Source organism: Callorhinchus milii, unplaced genomic scaffold (genome assembly GCF_018977255.1).
Source record: "Callorhinchus milii isolate IMCB2004 unplaced genomic scaffold, IMCB_Cmil_1.0 Scaffold2, whole genome shotgun sequence".
Classification (NCBI taxonomy): Eukaryota; Metazoa; Chordata; class Chondrichthyes; order Chimaeriformes; family Callorhinchidae; genus Callorhinchus; species Callorhinchus milii.
In genome coordinates, this window is record NW_024704743.1 from 123,561,125 (window position 1) to 123,576,826 (window position 15,702).

The 15,702-nt window shown below is 48.1% G+C and overlaps 1 protein-coding gene across 7 annotated transcripts in view; it reads right to left on the reverse strand.

Annotated features, from left to right (window-relative positions):
* The window catches only part of setd2 (SET domain containing 2, histone lysine methyltransferase), a 50,822-nt gene that overhangs the window by 22,888 nt on the left and 12,232 nt on the right, over nucleotides 1–15,702 (reverse strand). For all 7 annotated transcript variants that reach the window (XM_042346879.1, XM_007911814.2, XM_042346877.1 and 4 more), the window contains exons 2-4: nucleotides 15,325–15,340; nucleotides 8,162–13,026; nucleotides 215–343 (exon numbers count right to left, since the gene is read on the reverse strand). In XM_042346879.1, the coding sequence (XP_042202813.1) occupies nucleotides 215–343; nucleotides 8,162–13,026; nucleotides 15,325–15,340 (5,010 nt within the window). The remainder of the gene's footprint in view (nucleotides 1–214; nucleotides 344–8,161; nucleotides 13,027–15,324; nucleotides 15,341–15,702) is intronic.

Here is a 15,702-nt window from a genome sequence, read left to right on the forward strand (position 1 = left end):
GCATGAAAAAAGTCCATCCTGGCTCAGTACCCAACAGGCCACAGGTAGAAGCATGTTCCAGCCAGGAAGGTCCTGGATTTCTCAAACACTGCTCCTCTCAGCGGCATGTGGCCCTCGTCACAGTCACTGGGACAGAGGCTCAGCGAGGGACAAGAAGAGGTTGTTGTGTGTGTAGCTGGCAGGCTGTGCTCTGGGACGGACAAGCCACACTTACCACTCGATCATGAGCAACCTGTTCAGACAGTCCTCCCCGCACGCAAGCACCCCGCGCTCTCGATCCTCCTTGGAAAGCATGCACTCGCACTGCATGCGTTTGATATCACGGTGCGATTTACTCTTCTTCCTGCAAACACAAGCAGTTTGTGAAGGTTAAGTGGGTCAAACGGCCTGTTTCTGTACAGTAATAATAATAATAATCCTTGCAGTTTAGAATTATAATGATATAATAAGGAATTAGGTAATCAGGGGGTCCTCTGGGGAGAGAGCTGCCTTCCCTGCCAGACAGGGAAGTTTCCAAGTGTAGGTGGCAGCATACGTGGAAGAATCAGTAGTTTGGTTTCGAGAGTCAAGTATGGAAATGGGTTTCCATGTGTCAGTTTCGTATTGTCAGCCTGGCTCAATTGGTAGCACTCACACCACCAAGTCAGACATTTATGTGTTCAAGCCCTCCATGGGGACTTTGAAGTCAGTTAGACACTCCAATGCAGTGTTGAGGGTGCGCGCTGCACTGTTGGAGCTGCTGTACTTCAGCTGGGATGTTAAACTGAGGTCCTGTTCAGGTGAATGTTATAGATCCTATGGCACAATTGGAAAGAGAAGGGAGTTTCTCCTAGTATTCTGACCAACAATCCCCCAAATAAAATCTGAAGCCTAGGAGAAGCAGTAAAATCATTAAGGAATCTGGGAAAAGATATGGAAAGTGGAATTAATAATAACGCGACTTAGAGAAACAGGATGCAGGGGAGATACCATGGGCTAAATATATTCCTTCTGTTTGTCGGGATGTTGCTGCGCAGAAATAATCTGCCACGTTTGCCTATAGAACACATAGTCACTATACATTACAATAAATCCTGTGAAGCGCTTAGAGACGTCTTCCCAACGTGAAAGATGCTGTATCAAATACGCGGATTATTGCTATCATCTGACCAAAACTATCTTGTATTGTATAATGCCATTCACATGCCAGAGCTCCTCCAAGTGCTGAACTGTGGGAGATTGAAGCCACCAAAGGCATGCTTTAAGATAGGGGTGTCAAACGTGCAGCCTGCGGGCCGGATTCGGCCCCTGGATCTCTTTCAACCGGCCCGCAGATTTCCCACACATTTCATTTCTTTATTTAGCTTGTGGCAGCCCTGGCCAAGCCAAATTTATAATTTTTCGCTCACAAAATACACAGTCAATTTACTTTACAGTATATTCTGTGGAGCGCTTTGAGACAACACTTTCAAAGCCCTCCACGGCCTTGCTCCTTCCTCCCTCTGTCACTTGCTAACTCCATATCGACCTGCTCCACGTCCTCCGCCTGCCCCGCCTTCAGCCCCTCTGCCTCCATCCCACAGTCCCTTTGCCTCGCTCCCTCTCTTGCCTCCTTCAAGGTCCATCCCAAGACTCTCCTCTTCGACCGCACCTTCGCTCCTACCTACTTCTAGATAAACAGAGAAGTGTGTGTGGAATAAGGAAACTTGCCTACGGTTTTGTTCTGCCCGGGAATTGAACCCGGTAATGGGGTAGGATACCCAACCATCCATTGAGACAGAGTTCTAGTGGCCAGAATGAGATTCTGATACACGTCTCTAAACAACAGTGTTCGGCACAATCAGGAGACCATCACGCGGCTAGTATTAGGAACACAGGAGGCATTCAACCCACCGAGCCAGTATGAAATCTTGGCATATTCTTTTTCTTTGTATTTTCCTCGAAGTGCTTAATCCATTTACTTCCAAACTATCTATCAATTTCCTTGTTAAATATCCTGATTGATTCAGAGGCTTCCTGGCCAATGTATCCCACATTCTCACAGCCCTGTGTGTGCAGTGCAGGGATGGGGTACTTCACCAGCAACAACAACAACAAAATGACATTTATAGAGCCCCTTTCACGTCAGGAGGACGTCCTAAAGCGCTGAACAGTCAAGTGTCAGGGCCCGAGCATGGGGGAGGGGTGGTGTAGGGGGGAAGGAAGGCAGAGGTGGGAGGGAGACCAAAGGCACAGTCAAAGAGACCGGCCTTGAAGGAGGCAAGGGAGGAAGCGAGGCGAAGGACCGTGGGGTGGAGTTCCAGAGTGTGGGGGCAGAGAGGCTGAAAGCCCAAGCAGCGATGGTAGGGTGGGAGACATGGAGCAGGCCGGAGCCCGATGAGCGGAGGGAGCGGGCAGGTTGGTAGGGAGTCAGCAGGTCAGAGAGGTAGGAGGGGGCAAGGCCATGGATGGTCTTAAGGTGAGGACAACAACAACAACAAGATTCCATTTATAGAGCGCCTTTCACGTCGGGAGGACGTCCCAAGGAGCTGTACAGTTGGGTCAGGACCCGAGCAGTGGGGAAATGGTCAGGGTGAGGGGAGGGAAGGGAGGGGGCGAGGAGGGGGTAGAGAGTCGAGAGCGGAGCTGAAGGTCAAAGAGAAAGGTCTTGAAACCGGCCCTGAAGGAGGAAAGGGAGGAAGTGGCGAAGGCACTGGGGGATGGAGTTCCAGAGCCTCGGGGCTGAGAGGCTGAAGGCCCGGCCACCGATGGTAGGGCGGTTGGGGCGGGTGATGTGGAACAGACCGGAGCCAGAGGAACGGAGGGCAGGTAGGTAGGGGGATAGTAGGTCAGAGAGGTAGGGGGGAGCGAGGCCGTGAATGACCTTGTAGGTGAGGATGAGGATCTTGAACTCGATCCTCTGGGGGATGGGGAGCCAGTGGACTCGGGCGAGGGTGGGAGTGATGGTGTCACGGAGCTTGGTACGTGAGAGTACATGAGCTGCAGAGTTTTGGATGATCTGCAGCTTGTGAAGGGAAAAGTTGGGAAGGCCGATGAGGAGGGAGTTCCCGTAATCGAGCCTTGATGTGACAAATGCATGGGTGAGGGGTGAGGCAGTGGTGGAGTCTGGCAATATTGCGAAGGTGGTGGTAGGCAGTGCCGGTCATGGTGTGGATGTGGGGGAGAAAGGACAGTTCAGGGTCAAACAAGATACCCAGGTTCCAGACTGGCTTAGTGAAGTTGAGTGTGCAGCCGTGGAGGCTGAAGCTGTTCGTGCCTGAGGTGCGGAGGCGCTAGCCCGAGCCAATCAGGAGGGCCTCGATCTTGCTGACGTTGAGTTGGAGAAAGTTGGCCCTCGTCCAGGACTTGATTTCGGACAGGCAGTTGATCAGGACACCAGTAGTCCTGGAGTTCAGGGTAGAGGCAGAGAGGTAGAGTTGGGTGTCATCCGCATACATGTGGAAATTTACCCCATGTCTGCGTATGACGTCACCAAAGGGGGAGCATGTAGAGGGTGAAGAGGAGGGGACCGAGGACAGAGCCCTGAGGAATACCGCACGAGACGGTGCGGGGACTGGAGGAGAAGCCGTTTGCCGCGACGAAATGGAGGCGGTGTGAAAGGTAGGACCTGAACCAGTCAAGGACAGAACCTTGAAGGTTGAGGTGGGAGAAGAGGCGGTGGAGGAGGATTGAGTGGTCCACGGTGTCAAAGGTGGCGGAGAGGTCGAGGAGGACGAGGAGGCAGAGGGAGCCCTGGTCACACATGGTCAGGATGTCATTTGTGACCTTGACCAGAGCAGTTTCTGTGCTGTGGGCAGCACGGAAACCCGATTGGAGGGGTTCATGGAGGGAATGAGAGGAGAGGAAAGAGCGAAACTGGGAGGCAACGGCTCTCTCAAGGACCATGGATAGGAAGGGGTGATAGGGAGAGGTTGGAAGTTGGAGGGCAGTGGCAGCTGAGCGGATTCCCTCGATTCTGGACTCAAGTAAGTCCAGCTTTTTCTCGCAGTGAGAGTCAGAGGAAAGTATCTGCGTGGCGTGTCGGGGAGGGCGGAGGAGCCGGTTATTGGTGGAGAACAGGAGCCTGGGATTGCCTTTCGCCTCCAGGATTAACCTGGAATAGAAGGATGATTTGGCTGAGGCGAGAGCAGAGAGGTAGTTCTTGATGAGGTCCAGCCAGATGTGGCGGTGGACCGTTAGGCTGGATTTGAACCAAGTGGGTTCGGCAGCCTGGCCCTTAAGCAAGCGGAGATGGCTGATGAACCAGGGTGAGGATCGGGAATAGGAGGCAGTTCGGGAGGTGAGGGGGACAAGGCGTCGAGTGTGGTGGAGAGCACTAGTGCAACACCACCACTTGGCAAGCCAGTAACAGAGCACGAGTGATCACTGGGACCAATAAAAATGTGTGGCCACACTTTTTCTGCAGAAGCCACTACAAATGCTCTCCTCAATTACAAACGCTCCCTCCACTACAAACCTGTACACAGTGTGCTAAGCTCGGGCCCCTCTGTGCTGTTTGCTCGATGCTACTACTGTGGGCGGAGTATATCCGGATGCGCGGGTGTGGCGCTGGAATTGTGGGGAAATCGGCTTCGCCCACTCACGAGTGGCCCACGATACAAATACCAGCTGTGTCACACTACTGCCGCCTGTTTGCGCAATGCCCAGGCTAAACTGAGCTCCTGCGACCAGTTCATAGAATTATACAGCACAGAAGGAGGCCATTCGGCCCATCGTGTGTGTACAGGCTCTTTGAAAAGAGCTACCCAATTCAATCCCACTCGCCCACTCTCTCCCCATAGCCCTGCAATCTTGTCCTCCCCAAATAATTATTTACTTCTCTCTTAAAAAAATTTCCTCGCCTGCCCTCGGTTTCTTTTAACAACTATTTTAAATCAGTATCCTTGGGTTACCGCCACACCCGCCAGTGCAAAAAATTCTCCTTGTTCATCCTATCGAATCCACTCATAATTTTGAAAACTTCCATTAAGTCTCTCTTAACCTTCTCTGCCTCCAAGGAGAATAATCCCAGTTTCTCTCGCCTCTCCTGATAACTGAAGTCCCTCATTCCTGGTACCATTCTGGTCAATCTCCTTTGCACCCTCTCCAATGCCTTGACATCCTTCCTGAAGTGTGGGGCCCAGAACTGAACACAGTCTCGAGCTGAGGCCTATTCAGTGTTTTATATAAAGGTTCATCATAACTTCCTGACTTTTGTGTTCTATGCCCCCATTTATAAAGCCGTGTATCCCAGATGCTCTTTAACAGCTTTATCTCCCTGTCCTGCCACATTCAAAGATTTACTTCTATGAACCCCCAGGTCTCTCTCTTCCTTCGCCCCCATTAAGATTGTACCACCTAGGTAAGTGCTGTACCTTACTACTCAAACATTTTTTGTATTTTAAACATACCTACATGTTCAGGAAATATATGCTAATAGTTTTAATCAGTATTGTCTCACAAAACGCATCTCTCACATTAGCAAAACCAGACCTCCGCAATTTCCTACAAAACCCTGATTATTGAACTTTGAAAAAGCGTTCCGCCAATCGACGGGTTCCTACTTACTACTAGGTAAACAGAGGCGTGTGGAGTAAGGAAACTTTTCACCCTACCCAGGAATCAAAGCTGGGTCCTCTCGCTTGCGAGGTGAGTGCTCTAACCACTACTCTACAGGACTCCATGAACTGAGTGTGGACAACACTCCCTGACTCTGGAAACTACGGCAGTGAAGATCTCTGCACCTCATACGAATCCTGAGCCGCCCAGGGAGAAGCAAGTGGCTTGGCGTTCCTGCAATTCCTTCCTTCCCGTCTCTGAGTCCTGTCTGGAATGTTAGCCGGGAGGAGGGGGGGGGGGGTTGAGAGTTGCTTTTGAAGCCACATTTGTGGTAGTGACGATTGTTGAGTTGGTGGTAACTACACCATTTCAACAGGAAATAAAGACCAGATGGAGTCATTTTTATCCAAAGATTTCTTCCAATTAGAGAGGGAGAAGACTATAAAATAAAACTTTTCCCACAGCACAAAATGCTCACTGATACAGAACAGGACCTGGTATTTCGCTGCAGGCTGCTCGACTAGACTGTGTTATGGGGAAGAGTAGCTCTAGTGATTTTATGGGGATGGAGGAGGAGGTCACTTTAGACTGGTCCTGACTGTGAGAAACCTCCCAGCCTGCGTATTGTCTTTTTTTGTGACCAGCCGGGTGTCTGACACCCACGGAAACCCATCACCGTGCTTAACAGTCTCCAAACCAAACTGAGAATTTTATGCATCCCACCTACACATGGAAATCCCAGAGACAGATTGTTGGAATGGAATGTGCACTCTCTCCCTGGAGAGAGGCATCCTGACTACCTAATTCCAAAGAGTATTAGACGCAGTTTGGCAAGAACCAAGGCTTGGGGACCCATAGTGTGTGTTGGGGTTAACTCCAGGAGTTTAACCAGCTAAACCTACATTGAATGCACTCCGAGACGCCATCTGGCATGAAAGGTGCTCTATAAGTGATTTATTGATATCACCGTCTGGCAAGCTTTCCCACTACTTGTCCAGCTAGGACTTTGGCTTGCAGGGTCTCCTTAGAGCCAGTTCAGCTCCAAGGAGATTCCACTTAACTCCCACCCAAGGAGGATAGACAAGTATTGTCATGCACTGACCTTTCCCGGAGGTTTTGATCACTCTCAGCCCAGTCTCACTAAAGTCACTATAGTTTAAACTTCCAAAACTCTCCCTAGATTTTATAATAATAAATAATAATCCTTGCATTTGATTTCCTCTTATCGATGAATTTTGGAATTCAATCGTTCACTATTGCAGAGTCCTAGCCTTTATTTTAAAAAAATGGTTAGGAAGGTGGAGTCCTGTGGCTTTGTGATTAGAGCACTCGCCTCGCAAATGAGTAACTTAAGTTCGATTCCTGGGCAGGGCGAAATGTTGAGCAAGTTTCCTTACTCCACACACCTCTGTTTACCTAGTAGTATGTAGAAACCTGGTTGTTGGCAGATTGGCGGATTGCTTTTCCGGGGGTAATAATCCCTTCAAAAAAAAAAAAATTGTTCCTTCAAACCACGACTGTTTGTGGGACACTGCTGTGGTAATTGGCTGCCGAGTTTCGCCCATAAAATACAGTCAATTCACTTTACAGTATATTCTGTGAAGCGCTTTGAGACGTCTCGAAGACTTGATAAGGGGCTGTATCAAATGCAAGGATTATTATTAGAAACCCGGACTAAGAAGGTACGAGTGAACAGTGATAGAGCTTTGGTTTTCACTTGTTTGTCTCTCACTTGAAACCATCTGGATATGTAGCAGATCACGATGGAGCCAGATTGGTTTATTCTCCTCACAAAATAACTCTCCCTCCCCCATGGTGCTGCTGTAACAGGCAGTTTAGGATTGGAATACAATAATTATTATTATAATAGACAACCTGATATTTGCATAAAATGGGACTGGCAGATAATAATCCTTGCATTTGATCACATCTTCGAAACATCTCAAACTGCTTCACAGAATATACTATAAAGTGAACTGCCTGTATATTGTGGGCGAAACGCAGCAGCCAATTGCACACAGCAGTGTCCCACAAACAGTCGTGGATTGATTGACCAAATTTTTAAAATATATTTATTATTTTTATTTTGAAGGGATTATTACCCTTGGAAAAGCGATCCACCAATTGACTAACAACCGGGTTCCTACTTACTGTTAGGTAAACAGTGGTGTGTGGAGTAAGGAAACCTGCCTAATGTTTCGCCCTGCCCGGGAATCAAACCAATAATCCTTGCATTTGACACAGCGCCCTTTTCACATCTTCGAGATGTCTCAAAGCGCTTAACAGAATATACTGTAAAGAGGATTGACTGCGATTGTGGGCGAAAAGTAGCAGCCAATTGCGCATGGCAGTGTCCCATAAACAATCGTGGATTTTTTTTAATTCCAAAGGGATTATTGTCCACGGAAAAGCGATCCACCTATCGACTAACAACCAGGTCCCTACTTACTGCTAGGTAAACGGAGGCATGTGAAGTAAGGAAACTTGCCTAGGGCTTTGCCCTGCCCGGGAATTGAACCAAGGTCCTCTCGCTTGCGAGACAAACACGCTAATCACTAAGCTGCAGGACTTCCCTCACCATTATCTGATCTCAGGCAATGCTGTGAACAATCGTTTTTCTTAACCAAAAGGTTTACAAACTTACCTCTCTGTCAAGTACAGGTTCTCGTCAATCAACTCAAAGTAAGGAGGCATTACCCCCGACTTGGATTGATCCTTCCACCACTGGGAGCATCTGAACTCCTCCATTTTACACACCAGAGCAACCCACTCTCTGTAAAGCTCGGAGGCATCGGGTTCGGGCTCAGGTTCGGGTTCAGGGTCGGGCTCAGTAACTTGCTCACACTCTCTTGGCTCAGCATCACTCTCGGAATCAGTGTCCACCCCAGGTTCTGGCTGCTGTTTCTGGGGCTCACTGTCAGGCCGTTTATCCAAGCTTTTGGTTCTTGGGTCTTTGTTTATAGTGGAATCGCTAGCTTTAAGCAACAAGGTGGTCCCTTTGCTGGAGTTGCTGGTGATCTCATGAGCTTGCAGAGAGCTCACACCTTTTGAGCCAGATCTTGAGCCGCCGTGGTTTACAGCCTCCCTACTCTCAAAGTAATCGGTCATCGAGTCTGGCTGGACCTGCCCTTGAACATCTGAGCCAGACACAACTTGACCCAAACGATAATTGCTAAATTTGCCCAATGTGGGTTCAGAGATGTCCTTGGGATCCCAGGAGCTGGCTGCATTATTGTGACAGTAACCACATCCATCCCCTGTATCAGTTTCCTCTGTTCTGGAGCTATGTCTCTTGTATAGCCCATAACTGCTGTCTGGTTGCTGACAACTACTGCTTGGCTTCTCTGGCTGAGCAAATTCCCAGTCAAAGCTATCCACATATTCCGAGCTGTGAAAATACGGGCGCTCTTGGCTGTGCTGTTGTGACCACTTGTCCATCTGTCTGCTGTCTGGTGTTTCTCTCGGGTCTCTCTCGACCCTGTACAGATGCTGTGTACTGCTCTGTGCTGCTGGATGGCTGGCCGTGTGACCGGACAGCCACTGATACTTGTCCACAGGAGCCTCTGTGGAGTCTGATTTCTCTTGTGAGACAGCGAGTTGGTTCCTGTCTGATGAGAAGTTCTCAGGCTGACTGGTGCTGTCTGCAGTGTCAGTGAGCAGCTCTTGCTTGACACCATCGTGGCTCTCCCTCACCGGTGTAAGATTACCAGAAGACGTGTGAGGGTGGCTTTCCGGGGTTGGCAGAGCCCCACTGCGGTTTTGGTTATCGCTGCTCTCCAGAGGTATGCGTTCCGTCTGAAAACTGCTGGCCTGACGTTCACTGGCAGGTGTCTCTTTCACTTCACACCTGCCACCTTCCTCGGCCTTTGGACGTTTCTTGTCACCTCTCCCACGTCGGGGAGAGGACGATGAGGACGCTGAGGGGCTCTTCTCTTCCATTGTTAATGATGAATTCTTGGGAACGACAACAACAGATTGCAAGCGATTCCTGGGAATTCCACGGTCGTCCTCAGAATCTGTACTCGTGTTGCTCTCTTCACTATCCTCATCACTATTACTTTTTGCATCTTCCAAATAGTTTTCATTATCCGAGCTAATGCTGTTGTACTCAGCCTTCATGCAACTGCTATCACAGTTAGACTTGGTTTGGTAATTAGGTAAACTGCATTCCGCGTCCTCTGAGTCTGCAAATTTAGTAGTACTCAACGGCTCTGCCGCCTCCGTCACTATCTCACTCTCCTGCTCATCCTCAATGTCAGAAAGTTCCATATCCTCCTCAAGTTCCACTTTAACCGAACTGTCCGGTCTGGTGGAAAAAGGCGTCTCTTCATTTTCCATCGAGTAAGCTGGACTTTCCATCTCCACATTAGAGAGCTGCTTGCCCTCCGAGATCATGGAGTCAGTGTACAACCTCTCTTTGTCTAACGAATCCCAGTTCTGATCAGCAGGCACCACATGTAACTTACTGCTGCAGTGATTAAAGCTACTTACATCAACCACCTCATAACTAGCTCCCGCAGATTCTGCCACAGAAGCTTTGTCTCCTTCACTGGTACTTGCGCGTCGTTCCCTTTGATTATGTGGATGCCGAGCATCAACTGAGTGCCCATCGATGTGCTTTGTGAGCCATGTGGAAAGTTTAGAGTTAGTTGAAGTGAATTGTGCACCACCCGGTATGGGCATAGACTCCTTCACTTCAGGACATGGTGAAAACTCCTCTTCTGTCACCATGTGTGAAGTTCTGCTCTCCACCAGCATGGGGAGGGATGACGACTCTCTCTCACGGGGGTTGGAATGAGCCGAGGGTTTCAAATCGCTGAACATGAGACGAGCTGAAGACGGCACCTCACTTAGCAAGGAATGAGGTGATGTCTTCAAATCCAGTTTGCAATGAGGCGAAAAGGTCAAGTCCTCGCCCGATCCGGAGCAGGCTGAACTCTTCATCACAACGCCCAGCTTTGAACTTGGCGAATCCCCTGAGATTTGAACCTCGACGTTGGAATGGCAGAAGTGTCTCAATCTGTCTGGCGTGGAACACGAGGAGGTACTGACACTCCTGTCCATCTTGTGATGAAAGGAAAAACAACATTCCTCTGAGGTGGTAACAATCGGCATTGCTGCCGACTCGGGAGGCTCTCTGAATTCTTCTTCCGATTCCAGCCCCAAGGGTCCTCCCCGCAAAACCATTCCCGGTGTGTGAGGGGCTGAGATCCTCATCTCCTGGGGCTCAGAATTAGAAGAAGCGATCACTGAAATACTGTCCAACTTGCACCTTTCCCAGGATTCCGAATCTGCTTCAGGAGGGGCCACTCTAACTAAGTCCATGCCACAGCAGATGGGCGACTTTGATCTGGATTGAATTGTCCTCAAATTCATGTCAGATTGAATACTTTTTAATGAATCCAACTTGGATTCTGTTGAGTCTGTTTGGACTACATCTATTTCATAGCCAGCAGGGGATGTGGAGGGAGATTCAGGCGTCACCAAACTGATGTTTCTTTTGGCACTTCTCTTCGAATCAGATTCAGAACAGTCCATTCTAACTGCCTCCTCTTGAGGAGATGAGAAGGCCTTGCAGTGAGTTGCCGTTCTCACTGAGTTACTGTGCAGAGAATCTTTCCGCAATTCTAACTCGCGATCAGAGGAGTCAATGTCAACTGCTTCCATTTCACTAAAAGTGTCTGGCCTGGGATCAGGTGGTGGGGTCGGCAAATTTGTGTCACACTTATCACTCCTGCCAGAGTCTAATTCCGATTCTGGGGACTCCTTCTTGATGACTTCAGTTACAAAAGAAGTAGATGACTTGCAATGAGGCAAAGCTGTCCTAAAATTACTGTCCGGCTTGTCATTTCTGTTAGAATCTAATTCTGGAGAATCTGTACTAACGGCCTCTATTTCACAAGCCTGAGAATGAGACGGAGCTGTCCTTGAATTACTGTCATGCCGGTAACTTTTCCTGTACTCCAGAACCGGCGGAGCTGAGCTCTTTACATTTATATGCGTTTCACAAGAGGTGACCAACTTGGGATGAATTGGTGTTATCCTTGAGTAACTGTCAGACTTAGAACTTTTCCCAGATTCTAAATCTGGCTCAGGGGAATTGGTTTGAATTATTTCGGATTCACAACAGGAACCTGACTTTGAATGAGATGAAGTTACCTTCGAATAACCATCAGACTTTGAACTTTTCCGAGAATCCAAGTCTGGCTCAGGAGAATTCATTTTCACAATTTCGGATTCATAAGAACGAGTTCTGGATAGTTTGCCTGATTTAGACTGAGGTTTAGTCCTTCTTGTCTCCCTTTCTGATTCAGAGCAGGACGAGGTTGCCCTCAACTCTCTGTCCAGCTTTGACTGATATTTCCTTGAATCCCTGTAGGATTTAGAATGCATTGATGTCCTTCTTAAATCATGTGATTTGGAATGATACCGCCTAGATTCATCCTCAGAATCTGAAAATGAGGATCCTTCTCTTAAATCTGTGGCCAGTTTGGAACGGGACGACTTGCTTCTCTCAGAGTAAGGCGAGGATCTGCGGTACCCTCGGTCCTTGTCACGATAATAAGAAGCTCTTGACCGGTCTGACTTGGAATAGGACGAGGTCCTTAAGTCTCTATCAGAGCGTGAGCGCGACGAACTGATCCTCTCCTCTCGATCATACTTTGAGCGTGATGAAATCCTCCTTGAATCTCGATCAGATTTGGAATGACCGGCGCTCCTCTTATCTCGGTCCGACTTTGAGTGAGAGGAAACCTTTTCCACCTCCTCTGGTTTGGAAAGTGATGCGTTTTTCTTAACATCGCGATCAGGTTCCTGCGATTTGCGAGCGGGCGACGTCCGGAGCAAATCTGCCTCAGATTCTGAACCAGCTAAATGACCTGGCGCTACTCCCTCTGACTGAGAGGACTTCCTAAGATTATCGCTCTCAGGAGACACGATCTTGAACTCCTCCGCAGTATCATCTTTCCCAATGTGGGATGTCCCGGAATTTTGATCCGACTGTGGTTGAGGCTCAGCAATGATCTGCGCCTCAGGCTCAGTTTCCCCTGAAGAATTACAGATGTCTTTCTTAACCGCCACCTCCACCACTGCCTCACACAGCGAACTGGAAGGCTGTCTGTCCAACGTCTTGTCAGGTTTGGCTGCATCGTTGAGGTGCTTCTTTTTGAAGTGCATCTTGTTCCACTCCACCTTGGCCTTGGGGGGCGAGCTAGACGGCTCCGTTGCCCCTGCAGAGTCAGAGTCACTCTTACTGTCTTGGCTTCCTCTGCCAGAGCTCAAAGTCAACGCCAGAGGGGGAATTTTGACCTCATCTTGTTCAGCCCCTATGGCACTCTGGAATCTATTCCGTAAAGTCTTTGTGACATTGAAGGTGAAAGAAACCTTCTGCCGCCCTTGATCCTCAAGGTTGACTTTCGCCTTGGTGCCTTTAGGTAAGAACCGGCTGCAGCCCTTTGTCACAGCAGATCCTTTGAGGGCATTTTGGGTGCTTGCGTTATCACTTTTGACCTGCAATGACATTTGATGCACATTTTAACAAAATAACGGTATCACTTTGTCCGATTTTCACACTACAATCTGTGAATAATAATAGTCCTTGCATTTTTTATAGCGCCTTATCACATCTTTAAGACATCTCAAGCGCATCATGGAATATCCTGTAAAGTGAATTGACTGTACACTTTGTGGGGAAAAAATGCGGCAACCAATTGCGCACAGCAGTGTCCCACACACAGTCATGGATTGCGTGAACACATTTTTATTTTATTATTTTTTTGAAGGGATTAGTATCCCCAGAAAAGTAATCTGCCATTCAAATCACAACTAGGATCGTACTCACTGCTAGGTAAACACAGGCGTGTGGAGTAAGGAAACTTGCCCAACGTTTGTTTTGTCCTGCCCTGGAACTGAACCCAGGTCCTGTCACTTGGAGGTGAGTGCTGTAAACACTGAGTTACAGGACTCCACATAATTCAACAGGTTTGGCTGTAGCAATGGGCCAGATACAGGTCTGACAGGGTCGTATGGTGAAACGAGACATACGTGATGCGGTGGTCTCATGAGCCAGAAACCAGATATGTGATTGGCAGCAAAAAACAGCCCACCAGCATCAATTGTCAGCCGTGCAGTTTGTTGGTGGGGGTGAAGGAAGGGAAGAGATGGAGAATAATATCGCATGTAGTCCAAACACACCTCCCCTTCTGCTGATCAGGTAGAGACACTGACGTCAAGGTCTTGGGAGAAGTTAGTGGCAGGCTCACCAACCCAACCAATCGGGGCGATGGACATAAGGTGAGAACACTTCAGGAAGAAAGTAAAAAAAAGATAAATAGAATTTGTTTTGTAAAAAAAGACAAAAAAAAAACGTTTATGAGACGTAGAAACAGTAGATTATGGGGCACTGGGCGGCACATGCCTCAATTGTGGAGTCCTGCAGTGTAATGGTTAGAACACTTATCCTCGCAAGCGAGAGGACCTTGGTTCGTTTCCCGGGCAGGGTAAAACGCTGGGTAAGTTTCCTTACTCCACACAACTTGTTTACCTAACATTAAGTAGGAACCCAGTTGTTAGTTGATTGGAGGATCGCTTTTCCGGGGGTAATAATCCCTTCAAACATAAATAAGTAAATAAATAATTGTGATCACTCAAACTATGACTGTTTGTGGGACGCTGCTGTGCGCAATTGGCTGCTGTATTTCACCTCCAATATAAACAGTCAATTCACATTACAGTATATTCTGTGAAGCGCTTTGAGATGTCTCGAAGACATGATAAGGCACTATATTAAATGCGAGGATTATTATTATAACTCTGGGATCTACGGTTGGACCCTGCAGAGATGGAATGTACAAATGTTTCTGCTACCCAACAGCCGGGCAGGTGGTAGGCTAAAGGCAATCAGAAGAGGCGGAAACCCTCTCCGTTCCAGTGGAGAGGGAGCCACAGGCGAGAAGAATAATTGGTCCACAAAACAGAAACTGCACCCACGTGTAGTGTGGAGTCTCTTAGAGAGCAGGTCAGACAGATTACTAAAGCAAAGGCACTGCTTCACTCTATCTCTAGCCCTAATCTGGGAGTGTGGACTGACATTGTAGAGGGAGCTTTACATATCTAACCCTGACCTGGGAGTGTGGACAGATAGCGAAGAGGGGGCTTTACTGTGTCTCTAACTCGTGCTGTCCCTGACCTGGGATGGACAGTTGTAGAGTAAGTTTAACTCCTGATTTAGGAGTGTGGATGGACAGTACAAGGTGCTTTACGTTTATCGCTAACCTGTGCTGAGCTGATCTGGGAGTACTCAAAGGGCAGAACTGAGCTTTTATCTGTACCTAACACACTGCTGACCTGGGAGTAGGGGATGGATTGTAGCTTTATTCTGCATCTAACCTGAGTTGTAGGAATGACACTAATGTCAAGTATCTTGGGACATGAAAGGCACTGTATAAATGTAGATGTATTGTGTTAAGTACAAGCATAGAGGAGTTCAATTTCCCAACACAAGTACTCCTCATTTTTCACGAGCACCAAAACAGTTTTTTAAAATTTATTTTAAAATGATTTAAATCTGAGCGCTGTACCTGTCAAACTTACAACTCTGCAGCAGTGCAGGCCACTCACAAATTAAATGTCCCCTCTGTGCTCGGCTAAAAGTCAGTTTAGTGTTAACACAAGGGGAACCACACACGTCTTTTAAAGCAGACCTCATCCCATGGATTTGCTTCCCCATCCCCTGACCACCCCCCCCCCCCCTCCTCCTCCGGGCGCAGGAACAGGTAGGATTAGACTGAAATTTCATTGGTGTCTTACCGTAATATCGTCTTCTCTGTTGCAGATAGCCACAGGTCATGAAAAAAAGAAAGAGAAAATGTTTTTCAGTTATTTTAAAACAATCTGTGGGGAAAGAACCTTTCGAAAGGAGGGCAATTACATCAAAAGCTTTCCTTAGAGCAGCTAGCTTTCAGGTCTGCCTGATGCTAGTGATTTTAGTCCATTGATCCCGGGATTGGGAATTGATAATTTTTAATCATTGAGGAATTCATTAATTCAATGGAGTCATGTAGTTTAGCGGTTAGAGGGCTCGACTTGCAAGCGAGAGGATCTGCGTTCGATTCCCGTGCAGGGCGAAATCTTAAGCAAGTTTCCTTACTCCACACACCATCGGTGGCCGTGCCTTCAGCCACTACC